Here is a 16,632-nt window from a genome sequence, read left to right as displayed (position 1 = left end):
GGTGCCAGGCGCGTGGGAGAAGCGGCTATCTTTACAGCAGATGCCACGTGGAGCAGGAAGGAGCCACGCGGAGCTCTGCCCAAATCGCACAATCATAAGCACATAATTGATCGTGGCTGTTTTAAGCCACTAGGTCTTGGGGTGATTCGGAACATAGCAAATAATAAATACCGATGAGTAGAGCGTGGTTAGCGTGATCTGCGGGTGGAGTGTGCCACCGGCTTGGAGACTAACCAGGTAAAAAGCTTCAGGAACAGCTGGTTTGCATGCCTGTCTAACCCGGAATTCCAGGGACTCCTCCTGGGACCCCAGTTCCCAGGTCCCTCCCCTGTTGTTACCTTAGATTCTTACCGGTTAAGGATAAAGTCTAGTTTAAACAATGGAAAGATGCGCAGACTCACAGATAGGAAGTCCAGAGGACAGGGGCTTCTGGCCAGGTGGATGGAACAGCTTGGTGAGGGCCTGGAGGCCCCAGACGGTGCTGCAGCATCAGCAGCAACTCCAGTTTCAGAGAACTGCCTGGGTCCTCATTCCCTACAGCAGGACAGAGGGACGCTCCCCAGCTCTCCCAGTAAAGAATCTCCCAGAAAGCTACACAAACGCACACTTTTCCTTGCATTTCATTGGCCCAAACTGAGTCACATGCCCATTTCTGAACCAATCTCTCTTTCTGCGCGGTGGAGGAGTTAGAATTACTGAGAGACCAATCAAGCCCACCCCTGGTTCGGGGTTGGGGTGGCCTATTCCTCCGAAGTCCATGGATCTTTGGGAAGGAATGGGTGTCTGGAAATAACTGGGGCTCTGCTAGGCAGGGCATGCAAGTCACGGTCCAGTAATGTCGGCTCGTGGCAGGACGAGAGGGGACATGCCTCACCGGGCATGAGGCAGAAGCTGGACACACCAGGCTGAGACAGTCCTGCTCAGTTCCACATCCTTCCCTGGACTTCTGGGGGAAGGTGTGCGTGTGTGGCTAGGGGGAGTGTCTGGGGGAGGTCTGGGCCCTCGGGGCTTCTATCCTCCCGCAGCTGGTCTCTCCAGCACACGTATCAGCTCCACCCCAGGGAGAGCCACCAGGCGGAGAGAATGTTCAGATTCGTGCCTTTATTGTCAGCACTTTCTCTGAGCGGAGGGCGCCTCCTCTAGGCTGCACCTAGTACTTGAAGCTCTTGCTTTTGCTCTTTTCTCCGTGTTTCTCATCCAGGGCTTTCTGCAAGTTTATGTTCATAGCGTTTTTCTGGTGCCACCGTCCTGCAGAGGGCAGGGAAGGAGCCAGCACAGATCACCCAGAGGACCTCTGGAGGGCCCAGCCCCTGGCAGTGACCCATACCCCTTCGAGGCCTCCCCAGGTCTCTATCTGCTGCCCTGTTTCTCTCTGGACCCTGGGGCCAACATGCCCCACCCAGTGTGGGGAGAGTCCACCTCCCGTCCCCCCAGCTTCCCACATACCCAGATCATCCGTCTTCCTGCCATGCCAGTGCTCCATGTCCCTCACTGATTTCTCGATCACCTCTGGCGTATAGGAGGCCTTCATGAGGCTCTTCATCTCCTCGGGGGCCCCTGTGAAACCCCAGAAGCCCTGAGTCAGTCGAGGTCAGGTACTGTAGGGTTCATACCTGGGTGTCAGTGTCCCCTGTGGATGGTGGACTGTGGGAGGGCAGGGGAAGGGGAGGGGAAGGCAGAGAAGGCAGGCCTGGGTTCCAAAAGTGGCATAGAAAAAGCAGCACAAACAGAAAACACAAAATAAGGTCATAGGAATAAATCTAAATGTATCAGTAATTAGATATATATATAAATGGACTGAACCCATTGATTAAAAAGACAGATGATCAGACTACAGAAAGTATTTTCCAGATATATATTACTTAAAGCATACTTAAAACAATAGGACACAGAGAGGATAACTGTGAAAGTGTAGAAAAAGATATACCAAGTGAATATTAACTCAGAGCAATCTGGGCCTGCTTTACTGATTTCATCCACTGGACAAAATAAGACTATAAGGCAAGGGCATTATGAGAAATAAAATGACTGCAATTCATTCAGGTGATATAAGAGTTCTAAACTAGATACATGCAAATTGACAGCTACAAGGAGAAACAGGAAAATCTGCTATCATAGAGAAAGACCTAAAGATAATCGCTTAGTAATTAATAGGTCAAGCAAAGAATATTAACAAGGAATTAGAAATAATTAACAAGCTTGCTCTATTAGACCCAGAACCGTAAGCCCAAGAGATTATCTGCAAACACATACCCATCATCCAGAAAAATGGCCCGCTGCCCTATAAAGCACGTCTCAACAGTTTCAAAGGACTGAAATCATCACTGGTCATCGTCTAAAGACAATGCCATCAAGCCACAGATCCACTTTAAACAATTTTTATTGTGTTTAGTATTTATGGTTCTAAATGCTTAAGCATGTTGTTAGAAATTTGGACTAAAGCCCTAAGTATGATAAAGATCAGATATCAAAGTGAGCTATGAAGCCGACTCTTCTGGATGGAAATTGAAAGTGTCTAAAATATCTGTTAAAAACATACCTGCATCAAAGGCATAAATGGTTGGATCTGGGAAACTGGCCAGCATGTTTTAAGAGGGTGTTTTTGACTTTTTATGTGTTGAGTTGAGTCGCCGTCCCCAAAACCCAGGTGGCGCGGGCCTCTCACAATAAATCTAACTAAAGAAGCTTCAGTGGGGTCAGTCTGGGGAACACCAAAGCTTTGAGCAAAGGCCTGGGCCTGAGATGGCAGGGCAGGGAGCGCACACAGGTCAGCCACGCCTTCAACAGGCGCAAGGGTGCCCAACTGTTTCTGTGAACCAGGGGCTCGTGGAGCAGACCTGCCTGGAGCCATTTTAAATCCTACCCCTGATCTGCCCCTTGTCTCTGGTCTCCCTGCCTCTACTCTGGCCCCACTATGTTCTGTCCAGTCTCAACACAACAGACCGTTGGAGCCTTTGAAACCTAAGTTACTCCTCTGTACAAAATCCTGCAATGGCGCTCAGTAAAAAGGCCAGGAAGAGCTGCTGTCCACAGCGTGGTCCCATTGTCCAACTGGGCTCTTCCCCAGCAATCCGCAGGCTGACCTGCTTCCCTCCTGCAGGCCTTTACTTCTCTGTGAGGTGTACCCTGACCAGCCTATTTGATACAGCTTGGGGTTTCACATGCAGGGGCGAATGCTATAAAGAAGAGCAAAGACAGGTAATGCAGCTGGAGGAAGCCCAGGTTCCTGTAAAGCCCGACCTTAACCCAGGAGGCGGCACAGAGCAACTTAATCTTTACACTGCAACAATATGGATTTTTGTATACTCTTCTACATGGATGGACATTTTCACAATTTAAAAAATAATGCATCTACACTGGTTTAAATGCAGAAACACAAGCTTGGTTTAATATTAGAACATCAGTTAATATAACTTACCACATCAATAGATCAAAGGAAAAATACCATATGATCATCTGAATAACTGCTGTGTAAATGGTTAAAATAACTCAAGAGCCAATCATAATTTTCTAAAAATTAATGTGCAAACTAGGAGTAAAGGGAACCCCCCTTAACCCGATAAAAGAAATCTTCAAAATTCTTTTTTAAATATTATATTTAATGATAGAATGTTAGAATCAAGAAGGATACTGGCTTTCCTTGCTTACAGGCACCATTGTCCTGGACAAGTTGGCCAGAGAAATGGCATAAAAGTGGGAAAAGCCTACTAGTTAATAATGTGAACTCTGGTTCCAGACTGCCACAGTTCAAATTCCAACTCTGACCAATCCTAACTGTGTGGCCTTTAGCAAGTTTTTTAACCTTCCCTTGCATTAATTTTTTCTATCTAAAAAAAATTGGAATTATAGCACCTCCTGCATAAAGTTCTTATGAAAATTAAAATGTATATATAAAGTACTTAGAGCAGTGCCTGGCACATACTACATGCTATGCATGAATGTAGCCACTATTATTTTTATCATTAAAAAGAAGCCCCAAAGAATCTACAAACAAATTATTGGAATTAATAGGTGAGCTGAGCTAGGCTTCTGAATGTAAGATTAATATATAAAACTAAAACTGCATCTTTGTATACAAGCTGCAAAGTTAGAAAATATAATTTTAAAAAGATATCATCTGTAATAAGTAGCAAGAAAAATAAAATCTAGCAAAACACCTACACGATCTTTATAGAAAAAAATTATAAATAGTGTTATTAACAGATACTGAAGGAAGATTTTAATTAATGGACCTGCATACCATATTCATGGATTGGAAAACTCATTATCATAAAGCTGACAACTGCCCCTAAATTGAGCTGTAGATTTAATGTACTTCCAGTCAAAATGCCAACAGGGTGTGTCATTGGAAACTGACAAACTGATTTTAAAGTGTATATGGAGGGGTAAAGAACCTAGAATACCCAAGACCTTAGCCAGTGGTGGTGGTAGTGGGGCCAAGGGTGGGTGGGGATTGTCCACCCAGATATAAGACTCCTTATAATGCTTGGTAATTAAAAGTGTAATATTATACCAATGGGAAGAAAAGAGAGCCTTGAAACTGATCCGTGCCCACATGGAAACTTGATGGATACCAGTGGTGGCACCCTAGGTCACTGAGGGAAAAGGTGGGACTGTTCAGCAAAAGGTGCTGAGACAATTGGTAATCCGCATAAAGGGTGAATTAAAAATGAATCCCTGCTTCACACTAAAAACAGAAATCAACTCCAGGTGGATTAAAGATTTAAATGTGAAAAGCAAAACTAAATATTTGAGAAGATTATATAAAAGACTTTCCTTATGACTCAGCATGGGCTAGGATTTCTTCAACCCACTCCTCCTGGAAGCCCTCTATCTCAGCAAATAGCAATTCTATCCTACAAAACCCTTGAAATCAACCTTCATCCCTCCCTCATATACCCCAAATCCATTCATTAGCATATTCTGTTCAATCTACCTTACACAAATCCCCAGAATCTTACTACGTCAGGTCACCCTCACTGTTACTTCCCTGGGCCACCATATTGTACAATGGTGCCCTCCAGAGTAGTGTAGTGCCCCTGCCCTGTCCATAGACCAAGCCACCATCCTCTGTCCCACCTGGACTTTTGCAGCCACCTCCTCACAGGGCTCCCTGTTTCTGCCTCAGCTCCCCTACATCTGTTCTCAATACAGCAACTGGAGTGATGCTCTAACCTATGTTAAACAATGCCGTTCTCCTGCCTGCCTTGGCTTCCCATCTCACTGGGAGAGAAGACTTCCGGTGGCCCTCCCCACTCTCCCCACTGAGCTGTCTCCTCTCTGCTTTCCTCTCTGAACTTCTGTTCCAACAAAAGAGCTTCAACATCCTGGAAGAGCTGGCGCAAGGACTGCTGCGGGTGGAACCGGGGATGCAGGGCGAGGCTCACTGACATAGTGTGCTCAAGGTCAAGCCCTAATGTGCAGCGCTTGCCAATTTCTGGAGTATAAATACTACCACCGCCGATTGCTATATAGCATTGTGATGCCAGTCAATGAAGGCAAATTCAACAATCTACTCTTGTGAACGGGTCGAGCTGGTTTGAGCCGGCTCTGGCACACCCCTGGCTCAGGTCCTGGCCGGGAGACAAGTACACAGAAGCCTCTTCTATTCTTTTACATTCCTGTAAACATTACCCTAGAGCGTTGTGTAAGAAGTAAGTGGAAGGCAGGATCCCTGAGGCCCAGCACAGGGCAATGTGAGCCTGCCCTCTTCCCTCCCCCAGCACCCTCCACCCACCTCCATTCTCAAAGAGAGACCCCAAAAGGCCTCCAGTGGGTGGCTGGGCCCTGGGGGCACTGGCCAGGGCCTGGAGTGAGACAGAGGAAGGAAGAGGGCCAGAAACACAGCTTTTTGCACTGAGACTGAACTAGAACATGGGGCAGAGAGAAGCCCTCGCATGCTGGCTTCAATCCATCTGAGCAATTCATTAATCCCTTGGGAAGAGGGCCACAGCTTGGGGGGTGACCCGATGCTGAGGAAAGAGTCTGCGGCTTTGGAAGCAGAAGAAAAACTTGGATTTGAGATTACAATCTGAGATGACCATCCACCTTGAATTTCTGAAAGGTCTGGGGGCAAGTGTGTCCCTCCACCTGTGAAACGACCCTAGTAACGCCCCCCACTAAGCAAACAGGCAGGCACAGTGACCTGCAAGATGCTCCGTCGATGCCGAGTCTCCAACCCTTCTCCCAGCTGGTGCCACCACCAGCCTCTGGGAAGGAAAATGAATGGCCTGGCAGCTACCAAGCACTCCTTCAGAGCCACAGGCCACTTCATAGAGTCCTGCCAGCGACCTAGAGGGCCATATCATCATTATTATCCCCATTGTACTGAGAAGGGGACTGAGGCACAGAGAGGTTAAGGATTCTGCCTGGGGCCACACCCAGTGAGTGGCTGAGTTGAGCTTTGAGTTCAGAAAACCTGATGTTATCACCAAAGGAACCAGAGCACCCAGGCCTCATCCTGGCAGATGAGGACACGGGAGGTGTCGGGAAGCAAGGGAGGGCTGACTGCCCACCGGGACGGATCGTCTGTGCGGTGAGAGCAGGCCTGCCCGGGAACTGGACGTTCCTAGCACTTGGCACAGGGCCTGGCCCCAGGGGCACAGACACTGGCCTTGGTGGCTGTGAAATGAGTACCTGGGGATATATCCTGGGGTCTGGGACCATGGAGGTCCAGGAACGGAGTAGACACCCCAGAGGCCTTTCCTGCCCAATGCCCTGGGGACCATGGGTGTTCACAGCCCCATCCTTGCCCTTTGGCCTGACCTTGAAATAAGTTTGCCCGCACGTTGTAGCCCAGATCATAGTAGTCTGAATAGATGGACGGGCTTTCCCAGGGCCTCTGGGTCCTGCTGGACCGTGAGCTTGCCCTCTTCTGGCCTTCCAAAACGTCACCAATGGCCTTTCGAGCCTGACAGGGGAGAGGGAGAAGAGACGAGGGATCCAGAAGAGGGTCAGGCCCACACGTCCCCGCTCCTCCCCCTCCCTCTGACCTGCCCTTTCTGCCGCAACTCACCCTGAGCCTGTGGCCTTCAACCAGCCCCCGGGGCTGGGAGCTGGAAGCCCCAGAGGCCCCTCCACCCTCTCCCGCCACGCCACCTCCCACGTGGGCATCAGGGCGAAGTATCATAAAACTTCCTCCCTGTCCTGAGTACCCACCGTGTACATCACCAGGAGAGCACTTTTAAAGGTGATATTATTTCCACTGTTTTATAAATGAGGGAACTGGGCCTCAGGGCCAGGAATCACCCTGTTCGCACAGCTGGTGAACCACAGAGCCCCAGATTCGCCTCCCATGATGGAGGCATCATACAAACCAGCTCTGGGTGGGTCCTTAGATTTCACTGGGGCCAACTACTTCCTTGTACCAATGGATAAACTGAGGCCCAGAGTGGTTGAGCCCAGACCTCAGAGCCAAGAAACCTGGGTTTGAATCCCAGTTCTGCCATATACCAGCTGCTGATGTTGGGCATGTCTCTGCTCGTCTCCAGGCCTCAGATTCCCTACTTGTAAAATGGGATCAGAGCAGAACTGGATGGCCTTTGAAGTAGCTTCTAGCTGCCTGGATGACATCTGTGATATGTGTCACAGCTGGACAGAAAAACCAGATCTCTTGATTCAAGGCTGAGATGATGGCCAGAGAGAGAAACATTACCTTCCTAAGGCCAAGAGGGACAGTGGAAGATAGTGGCCATGCAGATGAATCTCAAACGGGGACAAGATCCTCCAGGTGGGGCAGGACATTTAGGATTGTGATCTCCCCAACTAACAGGTGGGCGGGGGGGGCGGGTCACCACACCCTAGAAGGACAAAATGGAATGGGTCCCAGCGCACAGCCTTTGTGATCCTGATTCTTCCACTTGCTCAATGTGACCCTGAGCAGATCACATCACCAATGGGAACTTCAGTTTTACCATCAGTTAAAAAGGAAACAGTAACAACTGCCTGGCCAAGTGCACAGTGTAGTTGTTATGAGGGTTGAGACAGTAGCTTTGACACTATGTCTCAAAATGCCAGAGCAGGAAGAACCCTTACCATCTGACCATAAAAGGCGGACAAGTTTTATCTCAGCTTTCAGTGGCTCCCTGGAATAATGTATCAGGTGGTAAAAAGTTCCACTAGTGATTAGTGATGTCTGCCATGAATTTGGGCTGGGACAATGATGGTGCGCCCATGTCATGTATTTACCAGCTTGATCTAGTCCAACTGCCTCACTTTACAGGTACAAAGACTAAAGCCCAGAGAGGGGGAGTAAATTATACAAAGTCACCCAGCATTCAGGGGCAAAGGCAGAATTCAAACCCAAGTCTTCTGCTCAGTGCTATCTCCTTTAGGAGACTTGTTTAAGTTAAATGCATCTAATTCAAACTCGAGACTTCAAAGTTATAAGGGCTAGGGCTCCTAAATCTGCTGGCCCAGTTTGGTGCCTCATTCCATAAAATGCACAGAGTTTGGTTAACTTAACCCCTCTAATCCTTGGGCCCCTTATTAATAGATAGGGTTAATTAAGTACCTTCCTCACTGGGAAGATTAAATGAATTGTTATATGTGAAGGTGCTGTGGCACATAGCAAGTGCTCAGTAAACACTACTTTCTAACGATGTTATTACAGGGGCTCTGTACTCAAGAGCAGGTTCCTTGGGGGCCCTCATAAAAAGTCTCCACGCATGCCCCTCCTGCTCCCCTTAGCCTCCTGGGCCCCGCTCTGCCACCTGATCCTCGGAGACCAGCTGGTCCACCATGTTGCTCCCAAACTTGTGGCGAATGTTGTCAGGAATGACGCTGCTCCTCTGGCCCTGTGAGCCCAAGTTGGGGCCTTCCTCCAGCCCCTGGTACAGCTGAGGCTTCTCTTGGAAGGTAGCCCTGCTCTCCCATGAGGAGGGTCTGGGGCCCCCCTCCAGCACAGACTTAGGCTGTGGGTCCACACTGGGGCGGTCTTGGCTGATGGCTGAGGGGGTTGGAGGCCGGACCTCCTCCAGGTGCAGGGATGGCTGTGGGGAGACTGGGGCCTGGTACTTGAACTTGGAGGTGTCTGAGGGGCTGCGGGCAATTCTCCAGGGGTCCATGTCCTGCTGGTCCTCCTTGTTGTTGTTCAGATGGGCCCTTTTCAAAGTGGTCAGACCTGAACAGAGGAGAGGGAGGGAGGGAGAGAAGGTAGACCAGTGCAGAGAATGGAGGGCAGGAAGGGAGATAGCAGTGGGGGTACAGAGAGGGAACAGAGAGAGCGCCCAGAGATCCAAAGCAGAAAAACAGATGTAGACAGAGAGAAGTCAAGTGGTCCAGCAGCATGGGTAAGACATCAGGAGAGAGACAAAGGGAGAAGGTAGTTCAGTCACCAAGCCTCCCGTAGGACAGGGTCATCCCACATTGTTCTGGACCATAAGAGCAGCAGCCCAAGCTTGTCTAGCCTTGAGGCCTGGCTGTGTGACCATGAACCAGGGACCCGACCTCTCTGTGCTTTAGTGAACCTGGCTCCATTTGGTCAGTTCCCTTCCCCACTTTGAATATCGCTGGCAATCCAGTGAAGAAAACCAGCAGCTGTGGGAGCTGGCAGAGGGCATTCCCCTTGGCTTGGCAGGAAAGTTCCAGAGCTGGAGCAGCCTGGGCTTTGCTCCTCAACCCCAACTCTCTGGGCTCACTGGGTAGTGGCATCCCAGCCAGTCCCAGGATCCTGCACCCACACGGCTCCCCTCCCCTGTCCCACCCACATTCCTGCCCCACTCCCAGTCCTACCAGGCCCTCCTGCTCCCAGTCTACCTGGAAGGCCAACCTGTCCTTTTCCTTAAGTCAAAATCTTCCCTTTCCATTCTTTCAAATGCAGCCCCACCAGGAAGTCCTCCCTGACTCCCACCCCAAGCCGGCTGGACCAGCTCCCTCCTCTCAACTACACGTGTCTGCCCCAACACACTCCACGCTTCTTTCATGACCCTGAGCTTTCCTTTTCTCCGTCGTGATTTACACACCGACTTGTTTCCCCTCCTAAATGGAGGTGGAGGTCGGTCGCTGAGATGGGGCCATGGGTGAGTCAGTCCTGGACCTCCCACAGCACCCACCAGAGAGCCCCGTGCCTCCGAGATCCTGGTGGAGGTGATCAGTGAGTGGGTGGCTTCAGGGTGTCAAATGCAGGGGGACACTGCACCTCATCAATTCCAAGACGTCATTTCTTCTCATGTTAGCACCTCTAACACGGGCCTGCATCTGACAATCAATGGCCCTGGTCCAACCAGCAAGTTTTCTCTTTCTCAGTGACAGGGAACAGTACATCTTACCACCAGCTGGATGGCCACTCAAAATACACATTGTATGTAAGGCGTTACACATTATAATACCCGAGTCGTATACAAATTATTTCTTACCGTGCAAAACACAGAAGATGAGTCCCCCTCCTGCCCCCTCCCCAGTCCTCAATCCCAGGTTACAGCTGTAAACATGTTTGCTGAACTTCCCTCCAAAAGGTCCTGGATGGGTCCTCCAGCCCTCTCGAAACATACATAGCTTTGCTTTACTTTTGTTTATAAATGAGATCAGGTTCTATGTATTGCTTTGTAACTTGCTGTTAAAAAACAGCGCTGTGCCTTGAGGATCTGCTTATGGAAGCAGCACCGGCTAACCTTCCCTTTCACCCCTGCAGGGCTCAGCTGCTGCCGCGCTGGGGGCCACTCAGATGGCCCCGGTTTGTTTTGCAGGGAGGCTGCCTGAGCGTTACAGGTGTCGCCCGCCAGCCGTTGGGGTTTTCACTTCTCCCTCCCGGATCCTACTCTGCTGTCCCCCAGTGGTGGTGCCCCGGGAAAGCTCTCTTGCCCACCCGTGGGGGGCCGCACACCCTTCCGCGGAGCGGCGGGGACAGAGAAAGCTGAGGTCCGAGCCCGCCTGCTTCCTCGCCACCCTCCTTCTCCTCCACGCCACCACCCGTCCCAAGGCACTGAAATAAGACACTGTCCTGCTCTTGCTCCTTTGTCGCCTACACAAAAGGCAGAGGGAAAATGAACTCCCAGAGACCAGAGGCTTTCTCTCCCTCGCATCTTGGGTTCGTCCCAGCAAGCAGGCAGCCAAGCAAAGAGGAAACTCCGGGGACAGCTAAGGCTTCCAGGGTGGGGACCGTGACCCTTCTCAGGAAGGCAGAGGCAGGGAGTCTGAGGAGCAGCCAGCACCCCCCTGATCAACGAGGGCCTCTCCTCCTGCTCATGGGGAGACTGAGGCCCAGCACAGGGATGGGCTCCTCCTGGGGTCCCACAGGGTTCGGGGCTCAGGACCCCAGAACAGCTCTCCGTTTCTCCCAGGCTGTGCTCCCGCCTGCCCCCTCTGTCAGCACATTATATCTTAATTATCTGCTCACCTTCTGGCCGCCCTTTGGGGTTATGAGCAGTCTGATGGCCAGGACCACGTTTTGTGTGCCCTGGCTCAGAGAGCCAATTATTTATTCACCAATTCACCCACTGAGCAAACCTGCTGTGTGTCAGGCGCAGGGCCAGGCTCTGGGGAAACAGCAGTGAGCCGGACAGGCCAACCCCTGTCCTCCTTTAGCGAAATGTTGGTTGAATGAATGAATGTCTGCGGCTGGCATTCCAGCACACTCATTCCAGCTCCACCTCTTCATCTATAAGATGGGCAGAGTAAATCCCGCCTCACTTGCTGTGGTCAGAGGTTTACAAGCTTGGCCCTGTGTTAGGATTCCCCAGGGACTCTCATTAAAAGCCGACGCCTGAGCCTCCCCCAGGGCTGCTGAACCAGAATCTCTGGGGGAGAGGCTGCACTCTGAGTGTTTACAAGGCCCAGAGCCATCCTGGTCACTGGAGAGAGCAACCGGCCGGGGTCCTGGCCTGTGTCCCACATCCCACCTGCCAGCCCCAGTCGCCCGCGCTGGTGGGCTGTCCTCGGAGCTCCCTTCCCCGGGTCCTCAGGGCACAGCTCCAGCCCTCAGGGACCAGGCCCACTCCACCTTCGCAGGCACTGTTGCCCTGCCTGGAACACGTGCCTCTCCCTTCCTTGGGCCACACCGCTGGGTGGGCATACCTCCTCCCACAGCCCCCGGGCCACCTGCTGTGTTCCCCCCCAGCCTTGCCTTTCAAGTGCCCAGAGGGGTTGCTGGTGGCCCTCTGAGCCCTGGGGGCTCATAACCACAGGTCTGGCAGACGGAAGGGGCTTAGCAATATTCTTTTCCCTTCCCTTTTCTTCCGTCTGCAAACAGAATACCCCAGAAGTCAGGGCACACAGCGCATCTGGAGGCCAAAGCAAGATGGGGGGTCGGGGGGCTGTTCCCTGTTGCCCCTGGGGCTCCTCTGAAGGCCTGGACTTGCATTCAGCCTGTCCCTGGTCAGCACATCGCTGGTTTGCTGTCCTACCTGCTCAGTGGCCCAGCTCCGTTGACTCTTGCTCTGGGACAGGTAATTCCAGGCTTAGTTCTGCAGACAAAGGAACACAATCCTCTTGGGTGACAGAATTTCCATAAACGAGGAGAAGCCAAGAGCTGAACTGGGAGGCTTGTGGCCATCTGCTTGGCCTTGACAGAGGCCCTTCCATGCTCTTTCCAGTGTCTTCTGGTGCTCAAGGACCCCCCTTGAACCATCCACCTTGGCACCTTGGCACCAAGCCTGCCTCCTAGACCCCTGCAGACTGTGCCCTTTCCAGAAAGCCCTGGTCCCCCCACCTCCAGGGCCTCAAAGGCCTTTCTCAAAGGGCCAGGGGCCCCTGGGCTCCTCTGCCTCCTTTATAATCTCCCACAGTCTCCCCTACCGCCCCACCCAACACTCCCCAGGCAGTGCTCAGCAGGCTCTGGCTACAGGTACATTGCCCCAAGCCCCCCGTCCTGGCGACTATTACCTCCCTGCAAACAGGATGTTTTTTAAGTACATAGTTTTAGGCTGCTAAGCTTTGTGGGAATTTATTATGCAGCAAGAGATAGCACATATTTTGGGACCAAGAGAGAAGTGCTGCGGTAACAAATGCCGAAAAATGTAGGAGTGGCTTTGGAACAGAGCAGTGGGTGGAACCTGAAAGAATTTTGAGGAACATGATAGAAAAAGTCTCAGTTGCCTCAAACAGATTGTTGGTAGAACCCTGGACCTGGAGGATGCTGCCCACGAAGGCACAAAAGGAAGTGAGGAACATGCTATTAGGACCTGGAGGAAGAAGTGTCCTCGTTTTGCAGTGAAAGAAATTCGGCGACACTGTCATCCAGTCATGTGGCAAGCAGGATGCGTGCCTGTACGTGGGGTGATGTAGTGAGGGAGATTTTCAAGCCAGGTATTGAAGGTGCCCAGTTTCTCCTCGCTGGTGTCGTGACATGTAGAGGAGAGAGAGGAACTGAAAGAAAGAGCATTAAACAAAAGGAAACAACACTGAGCAGTTCTGGAAAGTCTCATCTTCTCCAGAAGCCAAATGATGCCAAAATTAAGAAATGGCTTTATAATACTGTCCGGAAAAGGTAGCCAAGTGTGTGACTCTACAGCCTTTTATTAAAACCTAAGGAAGATGAAAGGCTCAGAGTATTATTTAGTCACACAAAAGACCCTTTAAAGAGATAAGAAGATGCCTCACAGATCCTCTTAATGGAACAGCAGGACCTCTGGGAAGCGTAGGGGTGCTGTCTTTTGCAGGAATGCCAGAAGAGAAGATTGTGGGTTTTGTTGAGTGGAGTGAACCCTTGTATGTTTCATAGGTTTTCAGGAAACTGTATCCGCAGAAATACTACCAGCCTGGAGTGAAAGGGACAGAGACGGTATAAAGTGAAGAGAGACCAGTGGCCTCCTAAATTTTACTGGCAGAAAGCAGTCTGAGAAAATCGCTCAGCAGTGAACATGTGCTACCTTCTATTTTAAAAAAGGAAAAAGGATAACTTAAGAGAGCAGTGGAAGCAAGGGTCCTTTGGGCAGAGCTGAGAGCCTTGGTGAATTATTTCTAGGGCTTGAAACCTAATCAAGGGAAGTCCAACATTTGCCTAGCTGGATTTCAGAGTTGCTACGGACCAGTGACTCCTCTGTGTCTCCATTTTCCTCATTTTTAATGGGAATGTCTATAGCTCTTATTCTCTGTCTGCCACACCTCTGTATGTTGGGTGTGTTCAGGACAGCTTAGTTTCACAGCTCTCCACATGGAGAAGGACAGTTCAAGAAATGACTCCTAGGGGGCCTCATCCACATCCACTCTGGTAGGTCCACAGTCTAGATTTTAAGCTGATGCTGCAAAGGGATGAGACTTTTGGAGATCTTGGAAGGTGAAGTATTTTGCATGTGCAATGGATGTATATGGTGGGGGCTGAAGGGTGAATAGAGGTGGGAAGTTGACATGGCTCTCACTGATCCCGTTTTCCTTGGTATTCACACATTTGTGTAATTCCGCCCCGTTGAGTGTGGCCTGGATACAGTGACTTGCTTCTAACCAATACAATATGGCAAAAGTGATGGGATCCCGCTTCTAAGATGAAGTTATTAAAGACTGTGACTGTCTTGTTCACACTCTCTCTGGCCCTTTGTGGCTCGTTTGCTCTGACGCAAGCAGCTTCTATGCTCTGAGCTGCCCTCTGGAGAGGCCTACAAGGCTAGGAAGTGAGGAGGCCTCTGGCTAACAGCTCATGAGGAACTGAGGCCCTTATTTCAACAATCCACAAGGAACTGAACCCGAGAGGCTTTGGAAAGGGGTTCTTCTGTAGTTGTGTTTTGAATGAGATTGAAACCCTGGCCAACACCTTGATCACTTTGTGAGAGAGCCTGAGGCAGAGGACGCACTGAAGCTGCACCTGGATTCCTGCCCCACAGGAACTGTGAGACAATAAATGTTCTGAAGCACTGTGTCATTGGATGATTTGTCATACAGCAAAGGTAACTAATACAGAGCATATGTTAAGCATTCTCACATCTAGAAGATGAGTCTGTCTTATTCTCAAGGACTTAGGTGTTCAGAGAGAGTATGAACTCACCCTCTCCCACAGATGGAGAAACTGAGTCTCAGAAAACGAATAGGACCTCACCCCAGTGGTGCTGAAACCAACCCCACACGTTCTATCTCCTTCCAGTGATAGAAGGAGAGAGTCCCTGTTCCCCATCCCCAGCCACCTGCCTGATGTGCCCACAGCTGCTTCCCATCTGCCCCAGGGGCTCCCCGAGTCCAGAGCAGCCTAGACTGGCTTGAACTCACTGCCGCTTTCTGACCTGAAGGGAAAGGTCCCAAGAGATGCTGGCCAAGTTGAGAGGGGAAGGAGGTCCAGCTGCAGTCCAGGCCCTCTTCACTCCCGAGCGACTCTGAATGTGGAGAGTCAAGATGAAATCCCGTGTCCTGGCAGACCGCTGGTCCACCTCACGGTCTCTCTCTCTCTCTCTCTCTCTGTCTCACCTGTCCACTCTCCTCACAACGTCGGAAAACCCTCAAACCACTCTGGTCTGTGCTGAAGCCCAGGAGTGAAGATCCACATTGCAGAACTGCTGGTGAAGACCAATGGTTGGCTGCCGGCGCGCAGCCCTCCCCTGCTGCTCATTGGTGTCACCACGGCGATCAGTGTACACAGGCCTCTGTTACCTCAGAGGGCTGATAGGCCCACCCTAGGGAGCAGAGGTCAGGGAAAGCCAGCACGGAGGGGGGCAGGGCAGGGGAGGCTCTGAGCATCGTTCAGTCTCTCATCCCCTCAGAATGTCCCCTGAACACCCACCAGGTGCCAGGTTGTGTTCCAGACACAGAGGGCTCAGACGCCATCCAGTGGGAAGGAAGTTCTTGAGATGACAAAGGATTAGAGAGAATGATTAGTTTAGTCTAGGGAAAAGGAGGCGAGGCCCACACAAGGACCGTTCGAGAAGGATCTTGAAAGATATGTAGGAGTTTAACAGTTTAGAAGAGACCCAAATATTAAAGGCCATGGATGGATGTGTAAATGTAGGTCAAGGGGAGTGGGAAGGAGCTAGACGTGAAGGGACTGGGGACCAAGGAGTAAAATCAGAGCAGCGGCGGGACGGTGAAGGTCTGCTCTCTTCCTGTTGAGCCTCAAGGACTACAGAGGCTAATGAACTTAAGTGCCTTCTGCGGTTGGTGCCAACAGCAACTCAGTCCTGTCTGGCTGTTGCTCTGTGGGGTGGTGGTACAGCAAATGCCCCCTACATGCCCAGCCTCTCAGGAGGCAGGAGGCAGAGAGCATGGGTAAACTTGGGATCCCTAGAATCTGGGCCTGCCACTTATTAGAAAAACGACTTTGGCAAATTTTTCAGATGAATTTTCTTTCATATGTGAAACAGATAGAATACATTCTCCAAGGGTAAGAGAGGACTGAATGAAGGCATTCTTGTGAAATGCCGAGCACACTGACTAGCACAGAGGTGTGTCAGCTGTAACTCTAACCCCATAAGGGATCCATCAGCAAGTCCTTCAAAGTGCACCCGACTCGGACCCCTTTACCTACCTCCACATCTCCCCCAGCCCCCGATCTAAACCATCACTGCCTCCCACCTGGATTAACACAGTTGCTTCCTCACTGGCCTGTTTTGCTCGTGTTCCCTGTATTAGTGACCTATCGCTGCACAGCAGTATTACCACAAACTTAGCAGCTTAACACACATTTATTATTGCAGCTTCTGAGAGTCAGGGGTCTGGGCATGGTGCATCTGGATTTTCTGCTTTGGGGTCTCAAGAAGCTGCAGTTGAGGTGTTGTG

General features: G+C 50.8%; 1 protein-coding gene across 3 annotated transcripts; it reads right to left on the bottom strand.

Annotated features, from left to right (window-relative positions):
• Positions 1–1,081: 1,081 nt before the first annotated feature.
• On the bottom strand, positions 1,082–12,419 carry CIMIP4 (ciliary microtubule inner protein 4). 3 transcript variants are annotated; one of them, XM_057508263.1, is made up of 5 exons: positions 12,342–12,419; positions 8,712–9,121; positions 6,766–6,910; positions 1,447–1,557; positions 1,082–1,248 (listed from the first exon to the last, which is right to left on the bottom strand). In XM_057508263.1, exons 2-5 carry the CDS (start codon positions 9,063–9,065, stop codon positions 1,151–1,153), a joined length of 708 nt encoding a protein of 235 aa, XP_057364246.1. In that variant the 5' UTR covers positions 9,066–9,121; positions 12,342–12,419; the 3' UTR covers positions 1,082–1,150. The 3 variants fall into 3 exon arrangements, with proteins under 3 accessions (XP_057364246.1, XP_057364245.1, XP_057364244.1); XM_057508262.1 differs by lacking the exon at positions 12,342–12,419 and adding an exon at positions 11,446–11,530; XM_057508261.1 differs by lacking the exon at positions 12,342–12,419 and adding an exon at positions 11,336–11,440.
• Positions 12,420–16,632: the final 4,213 nt, after the last annotated feature.

Source organism: Manis pentadactyla, chromosome 10 (assembly GCF_030020395.1).
Source record: "Manis pentadactyla isolate mManPen7 chromosome 10, mManPen7.hap1, whole genome shotgun sequence".
Classification (NCBI taxonomy): domain Eukaryota; kingdom Metazoa; phylum Chordata; class Mammalia; order Pholidota; family Manidae; genus Manis; species Manis pentadactyla.
Note: the sequence above shows the minus strand (reverse complement) of the source record. Positions and strands in the feature narration are given on the sequence as shown.

Excerpts from the sequence above, each read along its gene's own strand:
- CIMIP4 (XM_057508263.1), bottom strand. The coding sequence starts at position 9,065 with ATGGACCCCTGGAGAATTGCCCGCAGCCCCTCAGACACCTCCAAGTTC. Across the intron at positions 6,911-8,711 it reads AGCTGGTCTCCGAGGATCAG|GCTCGAAAGGCCATTGGTGA; the intron begins GTGGCAGAGCGG and ends CTCCCCTGTCAG. Across the intron at positions 1,558-6,765 it reads GCGGGCAAACTTATTTCAAG|GGGCCCCCGAGGAGATGAAG; the intron begins GTCAGGCCAAAG and ends GGGGTTTCACAG.